Source organism: Podarcis liolepis, assembly GCF_965112155.1.
Source record: "Podarcis liolepis genome assembly, chromosome: 6".
Lineage (NCBI taxonomy): Eukaryota > Metazoa > Chordata > Lepidosauria > Squamata > Lacertidae > Podarcis > Podarcis liolepis.
In genome coordinates, this window is record NC_139559.1 from 53,809,251 (window position 1) to 53,831,949 (window position 22,699).

Here is a 22,699-nt window from a genome sequence, read left to right on the forward strand (position 1 = left end):
TGTGCAACAAACCCCCAAATATTGGACTTTTTGCAATAAGTGATAGGGGGAACAAAATAAAAAAATTCCTTCCAGTAGCACCTTAGAGACCAACTAAGTTTGTTATTGGTATGAGCTTTCGCGTGCATGCATAGGTATCTGAAGAAGTGTCCGTGCATGCGAAAGCTCGTACCAATAATAAACTTAGTTGGTCTCTAAGGTGTTACTGGAAGGATTTTTTTTATTTTGTTTCAACTATGGCAGACCAACACAGCTACCCACCTGTGGTAGAGGGGATGCACTGATACGCTGTCTAGCCTCACCACAAGCAAATCAGGGTGAATACTCCATCTGGAGGCACCCTTAGCATGTCTGGCACATAGCACAGTTGGCCATTTGCCATTCCCAGCAAGAACCTGACTCTGATGACCAACAGCATGAACCACGAATATGGTTCATGGAAATGCTTTTGTGCAACTCCCATTCATTTACACAGATCTTGTGCAGGAGAAGCTCCTAGTGGCTCATGTGACCCCTGACTTTTACGTAAGTAAATCCAAACAAGTCAAAGTGCATTACTGAAACATTGTTTATACCAGTTTTGTATATAAATATATATTTACATACACACACAATTTCTCGTCGCACTTGTTTCAGGAAAAATAAAACCAGGAAACCCCAAGATAAGAACTCCAAGGAAATGCTGTTGCTCACCCAGGTTAGAAGAAATCATCATTGTGATGAAATGTCAGACGTTGGGAAACAAACCCTCACTGATGTACCTTTTTAGTTCAACAGATACTGCAGGTTGGAATTAAACAAAAAGATTTCCACTATCATAAATACAAGACCTCAAACAACCCAAAACTGAGCTAGATTTAATTTTTTTAAAAAAAAATCAGAGAAACCCACAACACAAAGTCAGCTGTTCCTTCGCAAGGGATTATTTCCTTTCTTCCAAAAGAAAGGCAAAGCTCTTGAGTGAAGGCAGACAAGTTGCATACATTTTCTCAAAGTGAGTTGGAGAAAAACCACACTGCAAGGATGGTTTTTAAGGGCTTTCATGGCCACACGGATGCACAATGTTATGGAAGATGCTTGGAACAGATGACAGGAAACGAGGGGCAACACAATACTGAAACAGTGATAACTCTGCAGAAGGACAGAGTGTCAGGCCAATCCCTTTTAAACCTTGTATGAATACAAGATGAGATGGCTGCATATTTCCACCTTTGAGTGTTAAACTCTTTCAAAAACACAGAGTTAACAAGACAATCCTCCCAGGCCATCAATGCTCTGTCAGTGAAGATGTGCTTGATCCATCTGTGTTTTGTTATGCAGCTCTCTTGTTCAAGCCAACAGGAAAACTTGGGAAGTACCCATTTTCTTTTCAAGAGGGGGGGGGGGTGAAGGACATGCATAAATTCCAGATACCATGTATTCAAGGGCCTGCCTGTGCCTCTTTGCAGGTTCATCATCGCTGCGCACTGTTTTCAATGGGAAGAATAGAATGGTGGAGAGCTCTTGTGTGCTGCTTGGGGTCTAATGGTTCGTGTTCTTCTGTGAAACTGTCTGGGCTTCCTGCTCCATCTAATGAGCTTCCACAGCTTGAGTTTGGAGACAACATGTCCTGAAGAAGGTCCTCTTGCACGAGGCCACTCTCTTTGCTGACTTTTCCCCTTTGGTTTCCTTCTTCTTCCTGGTCATTGAGCAGCTTGGCCAAGAAATTGATGTATTTCATAGCCAGGCGTAAGATTTCGTTCTTGCTCAGCTTTTTGTCAGGTGGGTGAGTTGGGATGAGCTTGCGGAGCTCAGCAAAAGCTCCATTGACATTCTGCTGCCTCCACCTCTCCCGGCTATTTGTGAATATTCGACGGACCACCTTTGTGTGAGGACCTAAAAATAAAGAGAAATGCAAGTTTAGCAGTGACAGAATTCATGGGGAAACAGTAACACGAACACATCAAAACAACTTATTAAAGTGTGGCTTTCAAGTAGGGATGGATGAATCTCTCATTTTTCCCATCTTGAATTCAGTTCACCAGATTTCTGCATTAGTTTGCAATTTTTTGAATTAAAAAACCTCACAAAAATTACTCAGCATTTTACTGTACATTTCCCCTAAAATACATTTCTCTGTATGCAAATTTTGAAGGACAGCCATGTTTCAGTTTGTGTATTTTTTCAGAAGTGTGAATTAGATAAGGTTGCATAAAAACTGGATTTCTCCTTCATTCCTACAGTACAAACTGTAGATATCTTGGCAGAGCCAGCCAGGTACACTTTTCATCACTGGAACAGGAGACAGAAATTAGACAGGTGCCCAATTCTTTCTTCTCATAAGGTGTGACACAAACTATAATCAGTTTGTATTTCAACCCAATCTCTTCTGCAGCAACATAACCTGAGGCCTCATCCTACAGTGCAACTTGGCTAGCTACTAATCAGAGAATCCTTAACAGAAAGGAATATACATACAGCACTTCAGGGAGACACTATCTCTATCTATCTCTATCTATCTATCTATCTATCTATCTATCTATCTATCTATCATCTATCTATCTATCATCTATAGCATGTTGGTGGTGGTGGGTGCTAAATTGACACTTTTCAACATTGGGTCAGTTACTGTCTCTTAGCCTAAGCTACCTCACAGGGTAGTTGTGAGGATATGCTGGGGAGGCGGGAAAGCTATATGAGTTCCTTGAGGGAAAGATGGGATATAAATGAGACAAACAAACAAATATTATGCAGACTGTGAATTGTTTCATCTTACAAAAACTCATAACACCCAGTTGGATAGTCTGATGTTCATGATATGACACATGCTATGTGTATTGGGGTCCAAACACTCTTATAACTGAGGCCCAGTGTTGAGGAGGGGGCCAAGCGAGAGAGAGAAAGAGAACTTGGTACAGAATGCATCCCAAGTTGACTTTGTTCCAGTGAAAAAAAGCTTCTGCTTGTGCAAGGCAGGGCCCCTAATTTTTGTCACACGTACACAAAAGACCTCCATCTACTGCAACCCTCTGGTTCATATTCCATACTGATCAGGAGGGTCTCCTAACCATCAGAAGCAACTTTTCAGGGGACACCTGGGTTACAGTGGGTAGGAGAGATCAGTTGAGGTGCCCATTGAGACTGGTATGGCAGAAGGCAGAGTGGCTCACAGTAGGTGGAACCATGCCCAATAACAGGCAGAGCCAACTAATTCTAGTTTTGCCCCATCCTCCTCATTGCTGAGTTCCATAATCGTGACACTGAGGACTCGGCTATACAGATGCAAATAAAACATTTTAAATGTGTTGTGAAGTGCAATATACAAATGTGACACTAGAGGGCGAAAGTGAGCTATGCCAAATTCAATGTATTTTTCAAAACTTTTTAAAAGCATTTTCGCAGTGTGTGTTTTTTTTTATATGTGTAGAGTCCACATGAGAGTAAGGAGGAGGAAGCTGACAACCAACACTGCCCATCTCTGGACTCACTATACAAAAGATGGCAGGCAGGTAGGAGCTGACTAAGGGTCGACTTGGGCTGATGGGGCATTGCCCCATTCCTTGAAACAGACCAGCTTCTCCTGGAGATCAGTAAAAATCATCTTGGGCAAACAGAGGTGATTTCCACTAGTGCAAAACCGCCATGGATATAGACCAATAACTTTAATTCACAACCCATTTCCAGCAATTTGCACATACTCAATTTTAGCAGAATTTTAAAAATAATAATGTGGATTTAGTTGAGTGCAAAGCCCGTCGGCAGTCACCTCCCAAGGGAAAGGGGCCTAGGACCCAGCAGTTCCCCACAAGTTAGTCCACCCAACAATCGAAGCAGGAAATTGATCGTGTGGGATACGCCCACCTGATCCTAACAGATGATCCTGCTCAATGCTCCAGAGGAAGGCGAAAAAGCCCCGGTGTCTGCCAATGTGCCGCGGGGGGAATTTCCTTCCCGATGCCAACCCAGGTGACCAGGAAAACCCTGTGCATAAGAGCAAGAATCACCACATGTTACAGCAGAAGGCAGTAGCAAGTGTCATTCCCCTGTCTTTTCCATAAGCAATGTTTACCCTTATATTCTGCATGAATTATGCACTGTGCAGAGGAAGGAGATTACACATACTTGACTTAATAGGCATTGTTTACTTCAGCATGAATTTGGCATTTTTTTTAATGAGCAGCACTGGTGGCAGTGGTGAAGGGTAACTGGACTGAGTGGGCAGTCAAGTATCAAGGGTCTCTTCAAGTCAGGGGGCTGGAGATGTAATGAGGTCAACTGTTGCAATAGGGAAATCTGAATCAATAGGTATTAAGGGGAGGAAGCTGTTGCTCAAAGCTGGCTTTGGTTCTCAGTTTGCAAAGGGATAAGCACCAAGGCAAAAAAACTTATCAATGGATCCCCTGCCCTCTGATCCAGAAGCCTTTGTCCCAGGTGAATGGAACTGACAGAGACAGGGTCAACTCTAGGACTCAAGGAGCACTCTGCAAATTGCCCTCTGGCGGGTCTTCTACATTAGTGGGCACTGCAGACTTACGTGGTGGCAATGACATCCTGCTAGGAGGCTCCATTTTAAATTTCACACAGTGCCCCTGACAGAACATTGTCATGGGCCACTAAAGGAATCACAAAATGGTGGTTGTCAGGCTATATTGGCAGCATTGTGGGAAATTTTAAAATGCCAAATTCAGGGCAGACGTCACTGTCAGTGACCTCTGATGCAGTACTGGGGCCTCGGCAGTGGCCTGGTGCTGACACCGAGCCTGGACTGAGATGAATTAATGCTTAAGGAAAACAATTCTTCACATGCTCACAGACACTCTGCTTTTAGTCACACCAAGAGCCAATTCCCGCCTGACAATCCACACTTAATATACAATTATTTTGAAACCTGGAGTGGCTGTCTTCTCCCCCAGCAGACCACCCTGTACATATGCCTGGGTGCTTCTGCAAGGGCCAGCTTCCTGATGTATATGTTGCAAGGAAGAAATAGCCCAGTGCATCCATCTCTGCATACAAAATTACATAGTTTGTCTCTTTACTAGGGGTAGAGATGGGCAATTGCAGAGAAAAGCAGACATGTGTCAAGGATTTCTTAGGACCTGGGAATCCAGGAGGTGCCTATCTGAGTAGGGCTGCCATATGTCCAGGAATTGGACTGCCAAAATGGCGTCTGGGTGGATTTTCACAGAATCGGCCAAATGTTGGGGGGAACCCAGATGTATGGCAACTAGAGCAATATATTTTTTTAAAAAAATGCTTTAAAAAACACTTATTTTTTTGAAGATGCTCCCCAAAGGTCAACAACTTTTCCGGATTTTAACTTTTGGGAATATGGCGACCCTGTATTTGAGATCCTTGTGCCCTTGTGCATATACAGATTATAAATCCCTCCTTGCAGGAGGTTCAATAGAAGGAGCTCCACCTGCCTAACAGTTTTCATGACAAGAAGAGTGGCAGTAAAACTGGAAACTGGCCCTGTTCCAGATCCATTTATGCATGGCTTAAAAATATTGAGGGCTTATCTTAAGAACATGTCATAACTGAGAAAACAAATATTACATCTACTTCCACTGAAGCGCTCAAACTGAGAGGATATTTTTCGCAACCCATGAGCAAAACTTCTTTTTTTAAAAAAAATAGAAATAAAAATCTAGAATATCCAAATTGATCTGCCAATCTAAATTTTATATCCTGAGTTTTGATAGCTGAACTAAGCACTAAGCCCTAAAAACTCTTCGACTGTGGAGACATTTTTCTTAAGTTACAGGGGCATTGACAAAAGTGGGTGATGGCACTGAGCTTTTTTCATTGGATCACCAACTTGGTAGCTGTGAAAAAGTTGTGAGAAGGCAACTCTCTATCCCCCAGACCTTATACTTCAGATTAACCTACTGCAGCAACAGTAGAGAATCTCTGGCCCACAAACTTAACTAGGGTGGGTCAGCAAGGGTCTCAGTTTGGCCTGCAAAGCCATTCCCAACTAGCCACACCCAACTGTCAAAGTTGATCCATTGGGTTGCAGCTAGATAGTGATCTGGCCCACTGAGCCAAAAAGATTCCCCACCTTCTTTAATATACCAGAAGCCTTATCCTGTGGACTTGATTTCATGCATTTATTTTGGGGTGAAAGAGGGTCTCTGTTTGGAGAACTGCTCCAGGAACCCCAACCATCTTACCTGGCCTTGGAGAAAGTCATGTGTTGCAGGCACATCTGAAGTAATCTCAGTTCATAAATAAGATAGAATATAAACTCTCATCCCACAGATACAAATCCAACTTTTTAGTCCTGGTCCCATCAGTGTACCACATCCAATCTACCGCATCACAGAGATCACAAAGTTCTACCTTAGTGTCCCTGAACAAGTTGGTGTTTTGCCAGTTGACTGGTGCACATCTTTTAGACTAAAAATACTTCCCAAGTCTTGCCTTTGAGGACGTAAAGCAGGGGTAGTTCACCAAAAGCCCAGCTCCCCTCCCCCAAGTTCTTCCCTATGGTCCCTGAGAATTTGGCGGCAGCAATGGAACAAAAAATGATGATGATGTCCTCACCAGCATTGGGACTCTGCTGTCGCATGGAGGAGTACCCGCCATAGGTTTCTGCTGTAGAGGGGTGAAAAGAAGGAGGGTACAGGGAAAATTGTGTTCAGTCGTGGAAAATTGTCCTGAGATTGCTATCTAGGGTCATGGTTTCAAATCCCACCCAACCTCAGCGGTGTGTGTGGGTCTGGGTGTGTGGGTGTGTACTGGAGAGAGTGGGTGTGAATGTAGGGCAGCCTCTTAATCACCCCCCACACTTTTTAGGTCACTGGCACGAGGCCCTTGGAGAGGTCCCCCAGAGGTCAAAGCAGCCCACAGGCCACCCTTGTCATAATGCAAAACTGCATTTATAATGGATTAAATCAAATATATTAGGATCATTGTTGGTTTGGGCTTCTGTAGACAGGGCTCATTGGGGTTGATCGTTCTCTGCTTTGTTTTCTTTGCTTGTTCAGGTGACAGAACCACAGAAATACCACACAGAGTTAATCCATCACAAAATTAATCCCAGTTTTTGAAAACGCCTGTAAAAATAATTCAATAGCGTGTGGATTCATTGTACTGCTTTTCCAGCAGCCTCCCAACCCAGGGTTGTGGCTTAGTGGCAGAGCATCTGCTTTGCATGCAGAAGGTCTCAGGTTCAATCCCCAGGAAGAGCTGGAGGAGACCCCTATCTGAAACCCTGGAGAGATGCTGTCAGTCCGTGTACATGTCAATACGAAGTTAGATGGGCTATGCCTCTGCATGTCCCCACTTTACATGTTTGCCTCAATGAGGGCTGCTCTAGAACCAGTGTGGCAGCAGTTCCATGTAAATTGTTGGTTTGGTCTAAATGAACACATTGGCAGAAGCTAAGTCCCTCACTGCCACAGGATAACTCTCATTTAAAAGACAGAGGATCCTTGCAAACCTACTGAAGATGGTGAGGCAAGACTAATCTTAAATTGAGGAAATCCACAATTTAAGATTAGTCCAGCTGCATTGTCATGTCAAATAGCTTGTCCCTGTGTCTTTTCAATGAGGCATCCAAATTATATCCAGTCCTTCTATAAATTGTGGAAATATCAATAGTTGAACAACTGAGCTAGTAACAGACAAAGTCAAATGTTTGATGAAATATAAAAATGGACTCATTAATAGAGCCAGCGCGACTGTTAATGTGAATATTGAGGATTACTAAGCATATGTAAAGCAGCATAGCTAGCAAGCAAGCAACCACTTTGCCAATATGGATGGAGGAAATGTCAAATCTGATATTTAAGATATAATATTAAAAGGGGGGAGATATATTTCAATCTTTTCAGGTGATTTTCTTTTAGTTTTGTTTGATCCCTAATTTAAACATAAATGATTGAAAAAGCGGCAAGATCATGACCACTAGATATTTCTATTGCTTTGAAATACATTACAAATCCTCACCATGTTCTGTAAGTGGCGACCTCTCACTGGGAAGGAGTTTTGACCTCCAAATGGCATTTTGCCAGTAAATTATCCTGGGATTATCAGGCTGCTATGGTCATAATAACCCAATTTCTCCATAACAGTTCTTGAGCAAATGAGGTATGGCTGACAGCATGTGTCCCGTTCATGGAATTAGTTCCAGGGGTTTTTTAACAAAGTTTCTACTTCATGTCCTTATGCCACATCAATAAAACCTGCTCTGCGTCCTCACTTTGGCTTCTTTGATTCTCGACCTGCACAAGTTGTGCCCCACTAAGGCAAACCCTCTTTGTCATATTGCTGCCTACCTAAGGCTACAAAAGGGCTGTCGAGAATCTGGACATGACGGATGGGGCTGTGTTCAGCTTGGTGATTACAAGAACACATGCCCAGTTTATACACAGTCCAGACAGGCTAATAGTACTTCTGGGTCTTAAGTATATATAAACCAAGAAGGAACATCTCGCCAGTCAAGTATACACTGATGCTTCACATGGTTCAGGTGTAAAGAAGCCTAAAATCAACCTTTTGCTCATGGGCAACTTTTAAATTATTCCATGAACTTCAAGGCCAGTATATATACATACATAGTTTCCAGCAACTGGTACTCAGAGGCATATGCCTTCTCTGATAGTGGAGGTAGAACATAGGCATCAGTAGCAGCCACTGATAAGCCCTCTCCTCCATGAATTTGTCTAATCCTGTTTTGAAGCCATCCATGTTGGTGCCCATCGATGCCTCTTGTGGAAGCAAGTGTCATAGTTCAATGAGGCTCTATCAAGTACATTGTTTTGTCTGCCCTGAACCTTCCAACATTCAGTTTCAGGGGATGAAGAGAGAGGGAGTGTGACTTCTCTCTCTCCACTTTCTCCACACCATACACACCTCTATCCTGCCACCTGTCTTACTCATCTTTTTTTTTTTTTTAACAAAGAAAGTCTCAGGTGTTGTAACCCTTCCTCCAGTCCTGTGATCGTTTTGGCTGTCCTTTCATTATTCTTTTTCCAGCTGCATAATATCCATTTTGAGGTAAGGCAGCCAGAAGTGGACACAATAGGTTCCTATAACAGCATCGCAATATTGGCAGCTTTATTTTCAATCCCATGGAATTTGCACTTTTCACAGCTGCAATATTGTGTATTACTTCAGAATGTGGTAAGCCAGTCCTGCTGCTTTAGAGGACCCTCCTTCTTGTTCTGCTGATTGAGGCCCTGGGCTTCTGCACCCAAGTCCAGCCCTGAAAGCTCCAGAATATCTGGGCACATGACCCAGCTGAAGGTCCAAAGGCCTCACCCCCTCAAATCCCATCCAACACTGATGGCTACACTCCTTTGATTTCCAAAAACTGGTTTTGCTTAGTGCATATTGCCCAAATACATGAATAAATAGGGCAATGTAGTAGGCAAATATTGTCTTCTCCCTCCTAGGGTGGTCATCAACTAAGCTTTACTCAGAGTAGAAGAACCACTGAACTTAATGGACCTAACTTAGTCATGCCTATTCATTTCAATGGATCTGCTCTGAGTAAAACTTTAATGAATACCACCCAATTGGTTTCATCCCAACATTTTCTCATTATTGCTATTGTCACCATCATCATCACCACTATGAAGCCAACACCAGATGCTGTTGGACTATAGCTCCCATCATTTCTGACCATTAGTCATGCTGGCTGGGGCTGATGGGAGTTGGAGTCTGACAACCATGTTAATTACCTCCGATTTATGTACTTAGGCATCGTATATTCACCAAATGCAGATCCCTAAGTCGCCAAAATGACACACCATCCACATACAAGAGGGAAGTGATAGCAGGCTTGGGAGAACCTCAATGTTTGCTAGGTACAAAAATCATTTGGAGGGGGGAAGAAAACCTGAAAGCAGGACAACAACCCAAGCAGAACTCAGCTTGTTGAATGGCTATGGAATGCTGTGGAGTAAAGGAAGCATGACAGGAGGTGTGGCTGGCTGGAACGCTGAGCAGAAGGACCGCTATTGCAACGTTTCGTTGCAAGTTCCACCTGTAGATCATAATCTGTCCGTCCCCCGTCCCCCTGCCAGCACAAAAATAACAGGAAATCAACTAGCAGATCACAGTTCTTGAGACTCTCAAATTTAAAAAGCTTCCTCACCATCAGAGAGCTCCACTTCATAGGGGGACGGTCTTCTTTTCACTCGGTTGTTGCTGTACATTGAGAAGTTATCTGGCTCTCCAAAGAAACCACTGCAAAGCAAGAGGCAGAATACAGGACAAAATGAGGAGAGAGAGTACAGTACTGCAAGGCAGATCTCTGCTGAAGACACTGGGCAGTCTTTGAATGTACTTCCATTCAGCTGAGCATATGCAGAGAGAGTGAGAGTGGGAAGGGGGGCATTGTGTGATGAGCATTCATAACATTGCACATATATGCACATATTACAGATGCTCATCACACACACCGAGAAACCTTGAGCTGCAATTCTAAGCACATTTATTTGGATGTAAGTTCCCCTGAAACCCATTCACCTTCTAAATAAGATGCTTTTGGGATTCAGATGTATTACACATGGGCCTGAAGCACTTTCAGAGTGCTTCTAATGGAAGAATTAAGGTATACTTTACAGCACCTTTTTTTAAGCCCAAGGGATGCTTACCAGGGTTAAAGGATTTGTGTAACAAGGGGGGGGGGAATCATTGTGGAAGCATCTACTAACCTCAAAGAAGGCTTGGCCCTGGCATGGCAGAGCTTTTTAATATACATATGAATTGCGATTAAACTGCATTGCATTTCTGCAGGCAGTGAAAAGGAACCTCAACAATTTCCTAACTAATGGAGGCAACACATTGATTAAACACTCAGAATAATCCCTGGGAGGAAATGTTTTCTCTCTGTTTTTGATCTATTCCACTGTAGACAATTTCTCGGCGAGGGAGGGTAGGAGAGGGATCCAGAGCGCTAGCATTACCTTTGTTACTTTAAGGCTATCAACGTCTGCTAGTTAGTAATGCTAGTTAGTTCAATGGCATTTCACGGTACAGCCTGTTTTACAGTTCTAGCCCGTACACTTAACAAATGGCATTAAAAAAAAAAAGACCTGGCATTTTAAAAATGATGCATAATTGTGGCTTAGAAAATGACGTATACAGAGGGGCCACTGAATTTGATTGTCAATAGAGAACAGGCGATCCACCAGAGAGACGAAGGTGGTGGCTATTAATTTCGTAGCAAGTACGGCAAAAAAATCAATTCTCTCTATGGCAAGCGGACAAAAGGGAAAGGCAGACAGTCCCACACAGCTCAGGTTTGGCTCTCAGGGGGCATAAGAAGACGAGAGGACAAAAGAAAGAAAGAAAAACAAGAGCGGGAAAGAAAAAGATGTTGGTTTGAAAAAGAAAAATGAAGGAGAGAGGGGAAGCGTGGGGGCAAGGCAAAGCCCCCAAACCAGAGCACGAGACTCTTAAACTCAAGGTCGTGGGTTCGAAGCCTACGCTGGGCGAAATATTCCTCCACTGCAGGGCCATCGAGCTCCCTTCCAATTCCACAATTCTGTGAAACCGGAGGACATCCTCGACAATGGTGGCATATGACAAAGGCGACCCTAAGCAAAGCAAGCCGAGAACGGATGGCACAGGCAGAAAAGTCCCTCCCTCCCCCCCCTCTCCCTCCCCCGACGATGCGGCGGACCTGCTGGCGGTGCTGAGCGGGGGGCCGAGGCCGTAGAGCATGGCTCGCGCAGGTGGCTGGAGCGGGAGCGCAGGGGCTGCCGTGGGGCTGAGCTGCACCATGCGGGCGTCGCTGCTGGCGTTGCTGCTGCTGCTGCTGAGGCTGGCGCCGGCGGGGGGCGTGCCCGTGCCTGTGCCCGCGGCGGTGGCGAGGGCGAGGGCAAGGGCGCTGGCCGGCTCGGCGCGCTGCGCTCGGCTGCTGCTGCTGCTGGTGGTGGTGCTGCTGCCTCCGTCTCGCTCGCGCTGGCTCTGCCTGGCGCCGTTCGGCGCGTCCGCGGCTTTTATAGGGCGCCCGGCGCGCACCAGCTCGATCACGGGCACCGGCGCGGCAGGGGGCGCCGGGCCGGGGGAGGGGGGCGGCTGGCCTGTCTCCTTGGCAACCCCATTGAGCAGCGCCGGCTCCCCCGGGAGGGCCATCCCCCCGCGCCGCCGATCGCCAACACCGCCGACGCTGTGGCTGCCCGAGCCCAAGCCCAAGTCCGGCTCGCCGACGCCCTCCGCTGCGGCTCCGGCTCCGTGCACGGCATCCCGCGGCGGGTCACTGGGGGGCCTCTCCATCAGCATCCTGGGGAGAAAGAGGGAGAGGAGAGCCGTGAGGGAGGGAGGGGCGCGCGGGGAGGGGGGCCGGGGGAGGGGAGGGAAAGGAGGAGGAAGGGAAAGTGGAGGAAGAGGAAGGAAGGAAGGAAGGAAGGAAGGAAGGAAGGAAGGAAGGAAGGAAGGAAGGAAGGAAGATGAAATGGGGAAGGAGACGAGGGAGGAAAATTGCGCGCAGGGTGAAGAAAGGAGAAGGGCGAACGAGACGAGCTTCCAACCCAAAAAAGGGCTGGAAGACTGGCTGGAGGAAGGATCGGGAAAGAAAGCGACGCCTTCCCCGCCCGCGACGTCGCCCGCTTGTCATTGGCAGCGCAGCGGGCGCCCAGAGGGGCTGGGCACCGGCGCAGGGCCGCTCCGCAGCCGCGGAGGACAGTTGCGCGGCTAGCAAGGAGCGCCGCGTAGAGCGCGGTCCTTGTGTGGCCCGGTGGCCGGGCAAGCTCGGGCGGGGACCCCCACGCGAATCTAAGACGGGAGAAGAGGGCAGAGCAAAGGGGGTCCCTTCCCCAACCTCCGGCTCTGAGACTTCCCTGTGCCCCAGAAAAGCGAAAGGATTCTCTTCAACCTGCCCTCCATCCTCTTGCGGAAAACTCTTTGCCTGCCCTGCCCCTATCTCGTTTTTGCTTTTTAATTCCACACACGCACCCTTCGGACTTCGTGGCGTTTCCTAAGAGAGTGAGGTGGCCTCGGGGAAGTCATTCTAACAGATATGAGGTGGGTGGGGAGAGCGGCCGGAGGATCAGATATCTACCATTTGGTGGAAGAGGAGGACGGTGGCAGAGTGACAGTGTCAACCAAAAGAGGAGGAGTTGTGTAGTGGGGAGAAGGGGACGGAGACGAAGGGAAGCCCGCAAAGCATCTTTGTTGCTGAAATAAAAAGAAAATCGCCACCATTCGCTGAAGCAGTCTGCGCGGAAGAGAAACTTTTTCATTTCACATTAATGCCAGGGATAATGGAGGGGGGGGTGTAATAAGAAATCATATCACAATGGAAGAGTGAAAAGGAAGGAAGGAAGGAAGGAAGGAAGGAAGGAAGGAAGGAAGGAAGGAAGGAAGGAAGGAATTCACCTGTCTGTAATAACCTCTAAAAAAACAGCGCTGTAACTGGATTCCCATCTCCTTTTTTATTTCTACCGATCCAAAATTAAAATGAAATGAAAACTCGGGTGTTTCTTGAGTGAATCGCAGTGCTAATGTATTCGGTTATGGTGTATTTGCGGATAAAAAGGTAAAGGACCCCTGACAGTTAACTCCAGTAGCGAACGACTCTGCGGTTGATATCAGCTTTTAAATTAACTTTGCATAGCCATATCGATGCCTTCAACTAATAATACTTTGGGGGGCTAATAGGACTCTGGTCCTTAATGTTCCGTCTAGCCAACACTTGCCTTCCTCGCTGCAACAAAGCGCGAATTAAAGTCACTTTCCAAAAGTCGGCTGCGCCCAGGCTCTGAGAACAGAGCCAGATTTCTTAACCTCCAAGCGCTCCACGAAATAGATGAATTATCCAGAACGGGGGGGGGGGGCGCGCACACACAGCCAGTTAAATTCGAATATTTGGGCTTCACAACACATTTTAACTCTAATTCTCCCGATTACGTCAATAGGCCTTTCTCCAAGTAAATGTTCCGATCGGCGATAGTATTGTGATCAGCAGAACCAAACGTGTCTCAGTTCCAACTCTTCTGTCCGCCGCCAACACAGTTTTATTATAACGAACGGAGACCCTCCCCCTCGATCGCTTTGCAGCCATCAGATTTCTGGGGATCGCGATGAACTCTAAGGCTATTTGGTGGCACAGACTGCTGCTGGGGTGGGGAATGGCTTCCGGTTTGATCCAGAAACGCCAAACAACAGGAAGCTGTCTATGAGATATAAGCCCGAACTCGGTTTATCCAACTATCTCCATTTAATACTTGCAGAGGGAGTAGCCGTGCTGATATCTTGACACCTCTCCCCGCCCCCCCCCCAAAAGGAGTACTGTTGCACCTCAAAAACTAAAATTTATTATGGCATAAGCTTCAGCTTAAATACTTGGGTTTTTGGGGGGGTTGTTTTTTAAGACCATGTAGCCCTTTCAGATGGCAATCCGATATGCACTTAATTGGAAGCAAGTCCCACGAGAATAAGGGGTGCTATCTTCCGAATATACAGCCCTAGAACACTACACACACACACACACACACACACACACACACACACAACACATCGCTGGGGTGATTTTCCCGGAGTCCCTCTGAGTCCAAGGAGATTGGTTCCCGAGGACCGAGTGAAATATGTTCAGGATTTCAGCCTCAAACCGGCGGTCCTGGTTAGTTAGTGAACGGGTTGGTTTCGTTTAAGCAAGCAGTAGTTCAGGGCTCCCGTTTAAAGCAAGAAGAAAACAAAGCACGAAGAAATAGAGGCGTTTGAAACGCAATATATATTGGGGCTGATTGGCGAAGGGGCCTGGAGAAATCCATATTTTATGGTGTTTCGTTTAAATCGCATAAATGCAGCGGAATTATTCCCGTCCGGCTTTCTCGGCTGAGCTGCGGGCTGTTAATTTCACGCCTCGAGCATAAATCCGGTCAGCGCCTCGCTCGGCTGCATAGAAAAACCGAGGCTTAAATTGGTTGCTGGCGAACTGAAACCACAACAGCCCCCGGGGATCGGCCGAGGAGTTGTCTCTGCCCACCCAGCGGGGCTCTCCTCCGAACACGGGCGCGTCGAAAGGCAAGCAAGGCCAGCGGCTAACGCGGGGAGCCCAAGACTAGTAAGGGCGAGTGGCCTAACCCAACTCCTACGCTTGTTGGACCTCGAAGGCCGAAACACCACACTGAGTTTCTCGAGTACATAAAGAAGGATTCCCAACGCCTTGGCTACTAGTGCATAATAATAATAATAATAATAATAATAATAATTATTATTATTATTATTATTATTATTATTATTATTATTATTATTATTTATATCCCGCCCGGGATTTATACCCCGTAAGGATAGCATGGAGAACGTTTAGCATATCTAGCATTCAGACCTGCCCGACTGTCCCCAGACTTACGCGGCAGCCCATAAGACCCATGAACTCGATAGTATTTTATCATTTATCTCAACGATTGGTATGGCGCTTGATTGCGGTTGTCTCTGTGTGCAGGAGACCTAACCTATCATAAAAAGACGAAAGCGAGTTAAAACTATAAAATCATAATTCAGTTAGAAAGCCTGCAGGAAAAACGACAATCTTCAGTAAGTTCAGGGGTGGAAGGACTTGTCTGGCCTAAACTGGGAGGGAGCTGCACAAAATAAGGCCCCGCAACGTTGAAGGCAGGGGGACTCTTTGTGGTTACAAGTTGAGCATCATCCCAGCCACCAGGGACGCACCCCCCCCCCAACAGTGACTTCCCTGAAGACCTCAGTAGTCCAGCAGGGATATAATGGATCTGGCGATCCCTGATACTCTGGGCCGACCCAAGTTGGGAATTAATACAAAGACCCTGAAGCTGACCCAGCAGCGAATACGACAAGTGGCTTAGATATGCGATTGCCGCTTTGCTGCTCGGAATTAATCAGTTCGTATGCTGTGGCAGCAAAGCATCATTTAAACCAAGGGATCTGAAGCCGATTTCAAGGCTTTGTAGGCAGACGGACCTGCCCAAGCCAGGCCCAACCCTACCAGTGAAGGACCACGCCACCAACAATGCCCTAAACGCCCGCGAAACCAGCAGGATTTCCTTGTTGCCAGAATCTCCGTTTGGGACCGGGGCTTTCCTCTCCATTCCTTCGGCCTCTGCCGGGATGGGTTGGAAGAAGGAGATCTTTGGATGGCAGCTTTGGAGAGAGTAGGGGGCTGGAGGGGGGCGTCGTGGAGAAGGAGGGAAGCGCCATCAAAATAGCACGACTCTATCTTTGACCAGTCACGACCCCTCCCTTGCTTTCAGCTGCCTCCGCAGCAGCACCCACCCAATCCGGCCGCCTCCTTCCTCCTTTTAATTGGACTTTCTGATACTGTACAAGGAGGTAGAATTCGCCTCTGCCAGATGTTAAGCAGCGGCAGCCCCTCGCCTCTTGCCTCCACAAAGCCCCTCTCATTGTCAAGGCCACATTTCCTCCTCCTCCTCCTACCTCGAGGGGGCTTTCATTTAGGGAGGGGCTAGCCCAGGATGCTGCCTCCTGCCACGGCTTAAGCAGAGGAAGAAGCCTCTCGGATCAGGAGGGATCAGTCCCGGATATGGGGCCGAGGAAGTGGGGTGCGAGGAGAGATATTTAGATCTGGACAGGGTAGGGGGTATATTTAACTAGAAAGCCAGGGGGAAATGAGTGTCTGTGCAAATGGGCCATAACATAATATTTCACATCAATGCTCACATCCTAAACGCATTCTCGGTCTGAAATAAGTACAGTACAATTGATTTTGATGGGGTTAGTTTCGAAGGAAATGTTAAGGTTCGCAGTCTGGTTTCTATTTCCGGTTCATGCGTCAATTATCATGTGTATGTGAGAAGTGCCTTTCCTACCAGTAACCTCAGGAGTCCAGCAGGAAGGGGGGGAAGAAGCTTCACTCGCATCTCTCCATTCCCCACGCCACTAAACAATCTTGTCTCAAAGAAGTCAGTCTCACCAATGAGAGAGAACTCTTCTACCACTGGTATGTTTGGCCTGGTAAAGGAGACTGAGAGGAGATATGATAGCCATCTTCAAATATCTAAAGGGCTGTCACACTGAGGATGGAAAAAGTTGTTTTCTCCTGCTCCGAAGGCTAGGGCCCGAACCAATGGCTTCTAGCTACAAGATCCCGACTAAACAGCAGAAATAACTTTCTGACAGTAAGAGCTGTTCGACAGTGGAACAGACTCCCACGAGAGGTGGTGGATTCTCCTTCCTCGGAGGTTTTTAAGCAGAGATTGGGTGGCTATCTATCATGTATGATCTAGTTGAGATTCCTGGATTTAAGGAGGCTAGACTAGTTGACCTTCAGTGTCCCTTCTAACTCTACAATTCTATGATTCTATGACAATTTAATTTCGCTTTATGTTATGTTTGCCGAACCACATTTTGGGATGTGAAAAGCCTGAAGGAACGGGATAGCTTCTATCTCTTACCGTCCCCTCCTTCTAATCGAGTATGCTTTTGTAGGCAAAAAAAAACCGTACCCACAATTTTCTTATTATTATTATTATTTGCAGCTTCAGGCCTGGTGAAGATTCCTGTGAGACTCAGAAGCTTGTTTTGTACCCTGCCTTTTGTATTCGCTCTTGGGCGCAAAGGAAACGATCGTTTTCTTTCCTTCGACGCTTCCTTCCCATTGTATCGTTGTGGGGGAGAGGTGTGGGGCTCTTCCTCTTACTTAGAAGGAAGCCACGATCCCTGCGGTAGTTGTTCGCTCTGCTCCTGACACAAGCCCTGGATCTCCAATAGCCTTAAGTCTGTCCAACAACGGAACTGCGGGAGAAGCGAGCGACCAGCAAATTGCAGATAAGTGGCGGAAAAAGTCCGGCGTACGTCTTAGCAGGGTCTGGAGGAGTGAGCTGCGTTTGGGGTTTTGTTGTACGCACGCTGTATCCAGAAAGAAATGTATGAAACGCGAAAATGTGTGTGTTTGGGGGATAGGGAGAGAAATGTTCGAGAGAAGTAGATTACACGCACACACCATACTGAATTCACCGGCAGCTACAAAATCGAGAGGTGGCCAGGAGACGCAAGTTTGTGGAGGAAGATGACGTCTGTTAACGGTTATCTGCGGAGCTTCCATTTCGGAGGCAGTCTACCCCTGGTAACCGGATGCCAGAACAAAAGGCAAGAGAGCGGTACTCTTTCGTCTTGCCTTTTATTCTAACAATAAATTACCAGTGCCAAATTTAATTATTTAAAATTTACATGCACGGGCTGCTTTTAAAAGACAAAATAAAAGAGGTACAAAAAGATGATTAAGGCATAATAAGGATGGCAGAGGACACTATTTAAAGCTTAAATTGAATTAAACGAGAGTTGAAAACTAGAGTAGCATCCAGCTGCATTAACTATTTATTTACTATTGGACTTATTAGTCATTTTTACAGACTGTAAACTCAAAACAACTTACAATGTAATCGCAAAACTAAAACCAATATAAAGTTTCAAAACAACAACAACACCGATATACATTAAAAGCATTCTAACACAACTGACCTACTAAAAAGGGCCGCAATAGCTAAAAGTCTCCAAGCTAAAGGTCGGGTGGCGGGGATACGTTCGTGATTGGCTCCTAAAAGCAGCCAGTAATCGCATCAGGCGCAATTCCCTGGAGAGAGCATTCTATAAACTGGGAGCCACCACTGAAAAGGTCCCTTCTTGTGTTGTCAACCCGCAGACCTAATTCAGAGGGGGCACATGGAGAAAGAGCTCCCGTGATGATCACAGGGCTGGGGTTGGTTCACCTGGGGAGAGGCGTTCTCTGAGGTACTGGGGTCCCGAGTGACACAAAGCGTTACAGGTCGGAACCAGCACTTTGAATTCAGCTCGGAAACTAATTGGCAGCCTTTACAGTCGTGTCAGAATTAGCTTTACACGCTCAGATCATCTTGCGCCTGTCAGCAATGCGGCCGCGGAATTTCGCACCGGTGTGGTTTCTCAACTGTCTTCAAGGCAGCCCTACGTATAATGCATTGCAGTAATCTAACCTACTTCTGAGATATTCTGCGCCATGTGTCTGGCCACAGTTGCAGAGAGGCTGCTGAGCCGATGGGCTTGTAAAGGTCATTCTGTTCTGAAGCATAGCTTAGCAGCCTTGAGGGGCCGCGGACGTCCTCTCCTACAAAGTTATCACGCATTTCAAGCGAGATGCGGGTTTCACCATCAGGACATCGCTCAGCCTGCTTGTGTGTTTACCTGATCTGTCTGTCAATAAATCAAGGGCGGAAGCGCGAGTGGAAACGTCTACAGGGAGGAAGCCTCAGTATCGGCTTCTACACGATCTGGAATTTTTTTGCGTGTAAGCCAATACACGCAGAGGGAAGGAGGAGGAGCTGGTTGGTAAGGCCCCGCCCCCCGATTTGGACCTAGGCGACCTTTCTACATTCCCACACAAACGTCTATCTATCTATCTATCATCTAAATGCAATGTATTCTTTTGCTTTCAGTTCCTAAGCGCGCAGATGCCATAATTGTGGTGTACTGTACATATTTTGAAGGATGCAAATATATCACTTTTCTGCCCTACTGTATGACACACAACGCTCCCTGTATTAGTAGGCAGATGATAGTCTATTTTATTTATTCTTTGCACCACGAGGAATTAGAGGACTGTATGCACCAGCATGCTGGCTTCAGGAAACCGAAAGAAAAAAGGAAAAGAAAGGAAACATTTGAGCAGGCTAGCGCCTCGCCTTGGCTTTTGGGGCTATATTATCCAGAAATACCGTTTTAAGTTAAAAATCGTGTGGGGGAGGGGGGAAGTGTTTAAATTTTATTTTAAGGAACCCGTTTTACAGGAAATATTCAGAATCGGAATTCCTAAAAGACGAAGAAGGGAGCAGGGTGCGACAAATTCCAGTTCGAAATGTGTTGCATTTTCAGCCTTCCGCTGTTTTTAATGCACACGTGCATTAGCTGAATACTGTAACACTGTAGATCTTGACAGCATCTGAATTGGGAGAAACGAAATTCCCACCCTCTGAAATATTGCCCATCTGCAAATAGGTTCTGTTTTAAGTTAATAAATAACAATCATAAAATAATAATAATAATAATTGCACTGCTCCAAATGAGCTTTCTTAAAGAATCCACCTTGTCTGTTCCCAAATCTTTAGCTTTCTCGTGAAAAACATGGACAACAGCGCACAGAGGGCCGCCCAAGCCTTCTCTTCGCGGCCTGTTAGGCTGCCACGCACTTCGGTATCCGCTTAAGAGAGATTCTGCGCCTTCTCAGGCAGGCCGTCTTTCCTGGACGCTTCCCATCCCTCTCCTATTAATACCTCGCACCTCTCCGCGCAAAAAACGCATTTCATTTCCATCCCTGCAAATCCAAGTATCTCAGGGGAAAAGAGAGGCGACGAGAAGCGGGAAACGAGTCTGAATCCTGGGGTCTGAGCGCCTGAATCCGCCGGCTAACTCGGTTTGCCGCCTGCGGACCGGCTTGGCTTCTTTTGTTTTACCGATCCGCAGGCACCACCGTAGACATTTCCCCCGCCTTAAAATACAGGGCCAAGCCTGAGCTTCTTAGTGCTGGCTATCTACAGTAACAGGGATAAAGTCCAGCTGCAGTCTTCTGTACACGCGTGCCGGGGAGCAGACGTGCAGAGAATGCGGGACCGGGTTCGCACGGAGCCAGCCGCCTCCCGCTTCCAGTTTATTCCGCATTTGCTTCTGGACTCACAGCAGGCCGTTTGCTGGGTGGAAACGGGCTCCAGCACAAAGAAAAATAGAGAATTTTTAAAATAACCACAACTCCCAGATAGCAAAAGCAGCCGAACAGCAACTGCCCTGACGGATAGCTGGCTCGTTTCATTTGCTAACCTGAGAACATCCAGGGGTTTTGTAGTGGAAAGGCGAGGCAGCGAACGGGCAAAGAAATAAAGTGAAAATACATATCCATATAATTTGATATTTCTTTCATCCTGCTTTCCTCCCTTCCTCAGTGTGTATATGGGCGTGTGTGTGTGTGTGTGTGTGTGTGTGTGCATATATGCACACGTGCACACAAGAGCGACCTCAGAGTCTGGGAATGGCGCGGGGATTTATATATATGTATGTATTTCTATTACTTCTCTGGCCGCCTCCCATCCCTCTTCTCTGAGGCAAGGCTTCCTAATCCAGGCCCATTGGCAGGCCGGCTGCGGAGCGAAGATACCGCAGAAAACACACGCACACGCACAAAATAACCCGCGAGAAAACAATATCGAGCGCGTCTCGATCGTCTCTCTCTTTTACTCACCATTTGCTTTTCATTGGTGAAAATGACTGGAGCCATTTTGTGGCCTATTCATGGCGGATGGATGCAATTTTTTTCCCCTCTCCCCCTTTTCCTTTCTCCCCGCCTCCCTCTACCGTAAAAAAAAGAAAAAGAAAAAGAAAAAAGAGAAAGAAAAAAAAAAAAAGGAGAAAAGAGAAAGAGAGTGTTGGGTGGCTTCGCAGCGCCGGGATCTCATTCCCACATCACGTCCAGTTTCCTATTTAGTATGGAGAGCGGAACACCGGAGCAATGTGGCCAAGAGAGATAAGGCGCTCGCAGTGGCCCGCCTGCCCTGATAAGCCCCTAAACCCATTATTTATGAAATGATTCATTATTATTTGGCAATTTTATCGAAGGAAAGCGGAAAATTATTGCAGGGATATGCAGAGAGAGGGACTTTGGAATGCATGCCGGATTGCTTTTTTAGACGGGTGTGCGCGCGCCCCCGCGCAGGGGCGCGCGTTCAGATGCGCTTTAAAAAGAGACAGAGGAAAAAAAACGTGGGAGGGAAGAGGAGGAATAAAATATTCGCCAGGACTGCCCACATTTGAATAACGATCTTTTCTTTCAGCTTTCTTGGTGGTTACGATTCTCCCCCACCGGCTTCCTCTGCGTGCCCCCCCTCACCCCCCCACCCGCCTCCACCGCCCACCCGGCATTAAATATGGAACACCTACTCGGCTCTTAATTTAATTTAATGAGCCAAAATAAAATGGATCGAGATATTGAAAAGGGGGGGGGGGAGTGTGCGAGCGTGTAACCAAATGGCTGAGGGGAGCAGCAGGTCTGGTACAACTGGGTAAACAAAGGGAAGGGATATAAAAAAATCCTTCCCTAGCCAATAAATAAAGAATTAAATAAAATGTGTGGGCATAAACTAGCGATATTTGCTGGTTTAATTTGATATTCGACGGAGGGAAGTGGGGGCAATTAAGGAAATCAGAGGTGGGGGTGCTATTTAGGAATAAAGGCTCATTGAAGTGCGCAGTTATGGTTATTTTTTAATAACCCGTCAGATATGTAACCTTTTCATGGGAAGGAGATGGGCTAATATCCCGGGGGGGGGGCATTTAGGCGCTCGGTTGGGGAAGGGACTCAGAACGATCACTGGATAAAGATGCAGAATTGAGTTGGCGGAGCTAAGATCCATAAAGTTCAGAGGCGCTGATGGATGGAAGAAAAGCAAATAGAGCCTTTTTATTCCCGTCTATCCTCTCGGATCCTAAGCACGTATTAGCAGGATGTGCCTCCCATTCTTTTTAACAGAGCATCGATGAGCAATAAATGTCACATTTCCAAACCAAATTTCCTCCCCTTTCAATAGAGTCGTATGTGTGCAAGGCGCGTTCTCATTTGCATCGAACCAGGCGAAAAGCAGCTACAGTTAATCTGGAATACATGGAAGCCCTTTTGTGTCGGTGCATTTATCTCAAATCGGTGGGAAGCCGTTTAAGTGTACTCCCGGTTAACTACTGCGGAGTAATTACCTCCCTTCGGGATCGATGCAGATATAGCATTCCCGTCCCAGCTGCCTTGAAATAA

At 46.6% G+C, this 22,699-nt stretch overlaps 1 protein-coding gene and 1 long non-coding RNA gene across 5 annotated transcripts; one reads left to right on the forward strand and one right to left on the reverse strand.

Annotated features, from left to right (window-relative positions):
- Nucleotides 1-550: 550 nt before the first annotated feature.
- On the reverse strand, nucleotides 551-21,578 carry TAL1 (TAL bHLH transcription factor 1, erythroid differentiation factor). 4 transcript variants are annotated; one of them, XM_083509709.1, is made up of 5 exons: nucleotides 21,140-21,578; nucleotides 11,621-12,223; nucleotides 10,088-10,179; nucleotides 6,529-6,579; nucleotides 551-1,875 (listed from the first exon to the last, which is right to left on the reverse strand). In XM_083509709.1, the coding sequence occupies exons 1-5, from the start codon at nucleotides 21,151-21,153 to the stop codon at nucleotides 1,454-1,456; spliced, it is 1,182 nt and encodes a 393-aa protein (XP_083365835.1). In that variant the 5' UTR covers nucleotides 21,154-21,578; the 3' UTR covers nucleotides 551-1,453. The 4 variants fall into 4 exon arrangements, with proteins under 4 accessions (XP_083365835.1, XP_083365836.1, XP_083365837.1 ...); XM_083509710.1 differs by having other exon boundaries at nucleotides 6,529-6,576; nucleotides 21,140-21,351; XM_083509711.1 differs by lacking the exon at nucleotides 21,140-21,578 and adding an exon at nucleotides 12,709-12,819.
- Nucleotides 16,773-18,100, forward strand: LOC310709266. The gene is made up of 2 exons (XR_014527435.1): nucleotides 16,773-16,876; nucleotides 17,415-18,100. It is a non-coding gene; the product is annotated as an uncharacterized lncRNA (long non-coding RNA).
- Nucleotides 21,579-22,699: the final 1,121 nt, after the last annotated feature.

What these genes read in the sequence shown, in the direction of transcription:
- TAL1 (XM_083509709.1), bottom strand. An exon ending in CCGCTCAGCACCGCCAGCAG is followed by an intron (nt 10,180 to 11,620) that starts GTCCGCCGCATC and finishes CTTGCTTTGCAG; the next exon opens with TGGTTTCTTTGGAGAGCCAG. An exon ending in TGAAGTGGAGCTCTCTGATG is followed by an intron (nt 6,580 to 10,087) that starts GTGAGGAAGCTT and finishes ACCCCTCTACAG; the next exon opens with CAGAAACCTATGGCGGGTAC.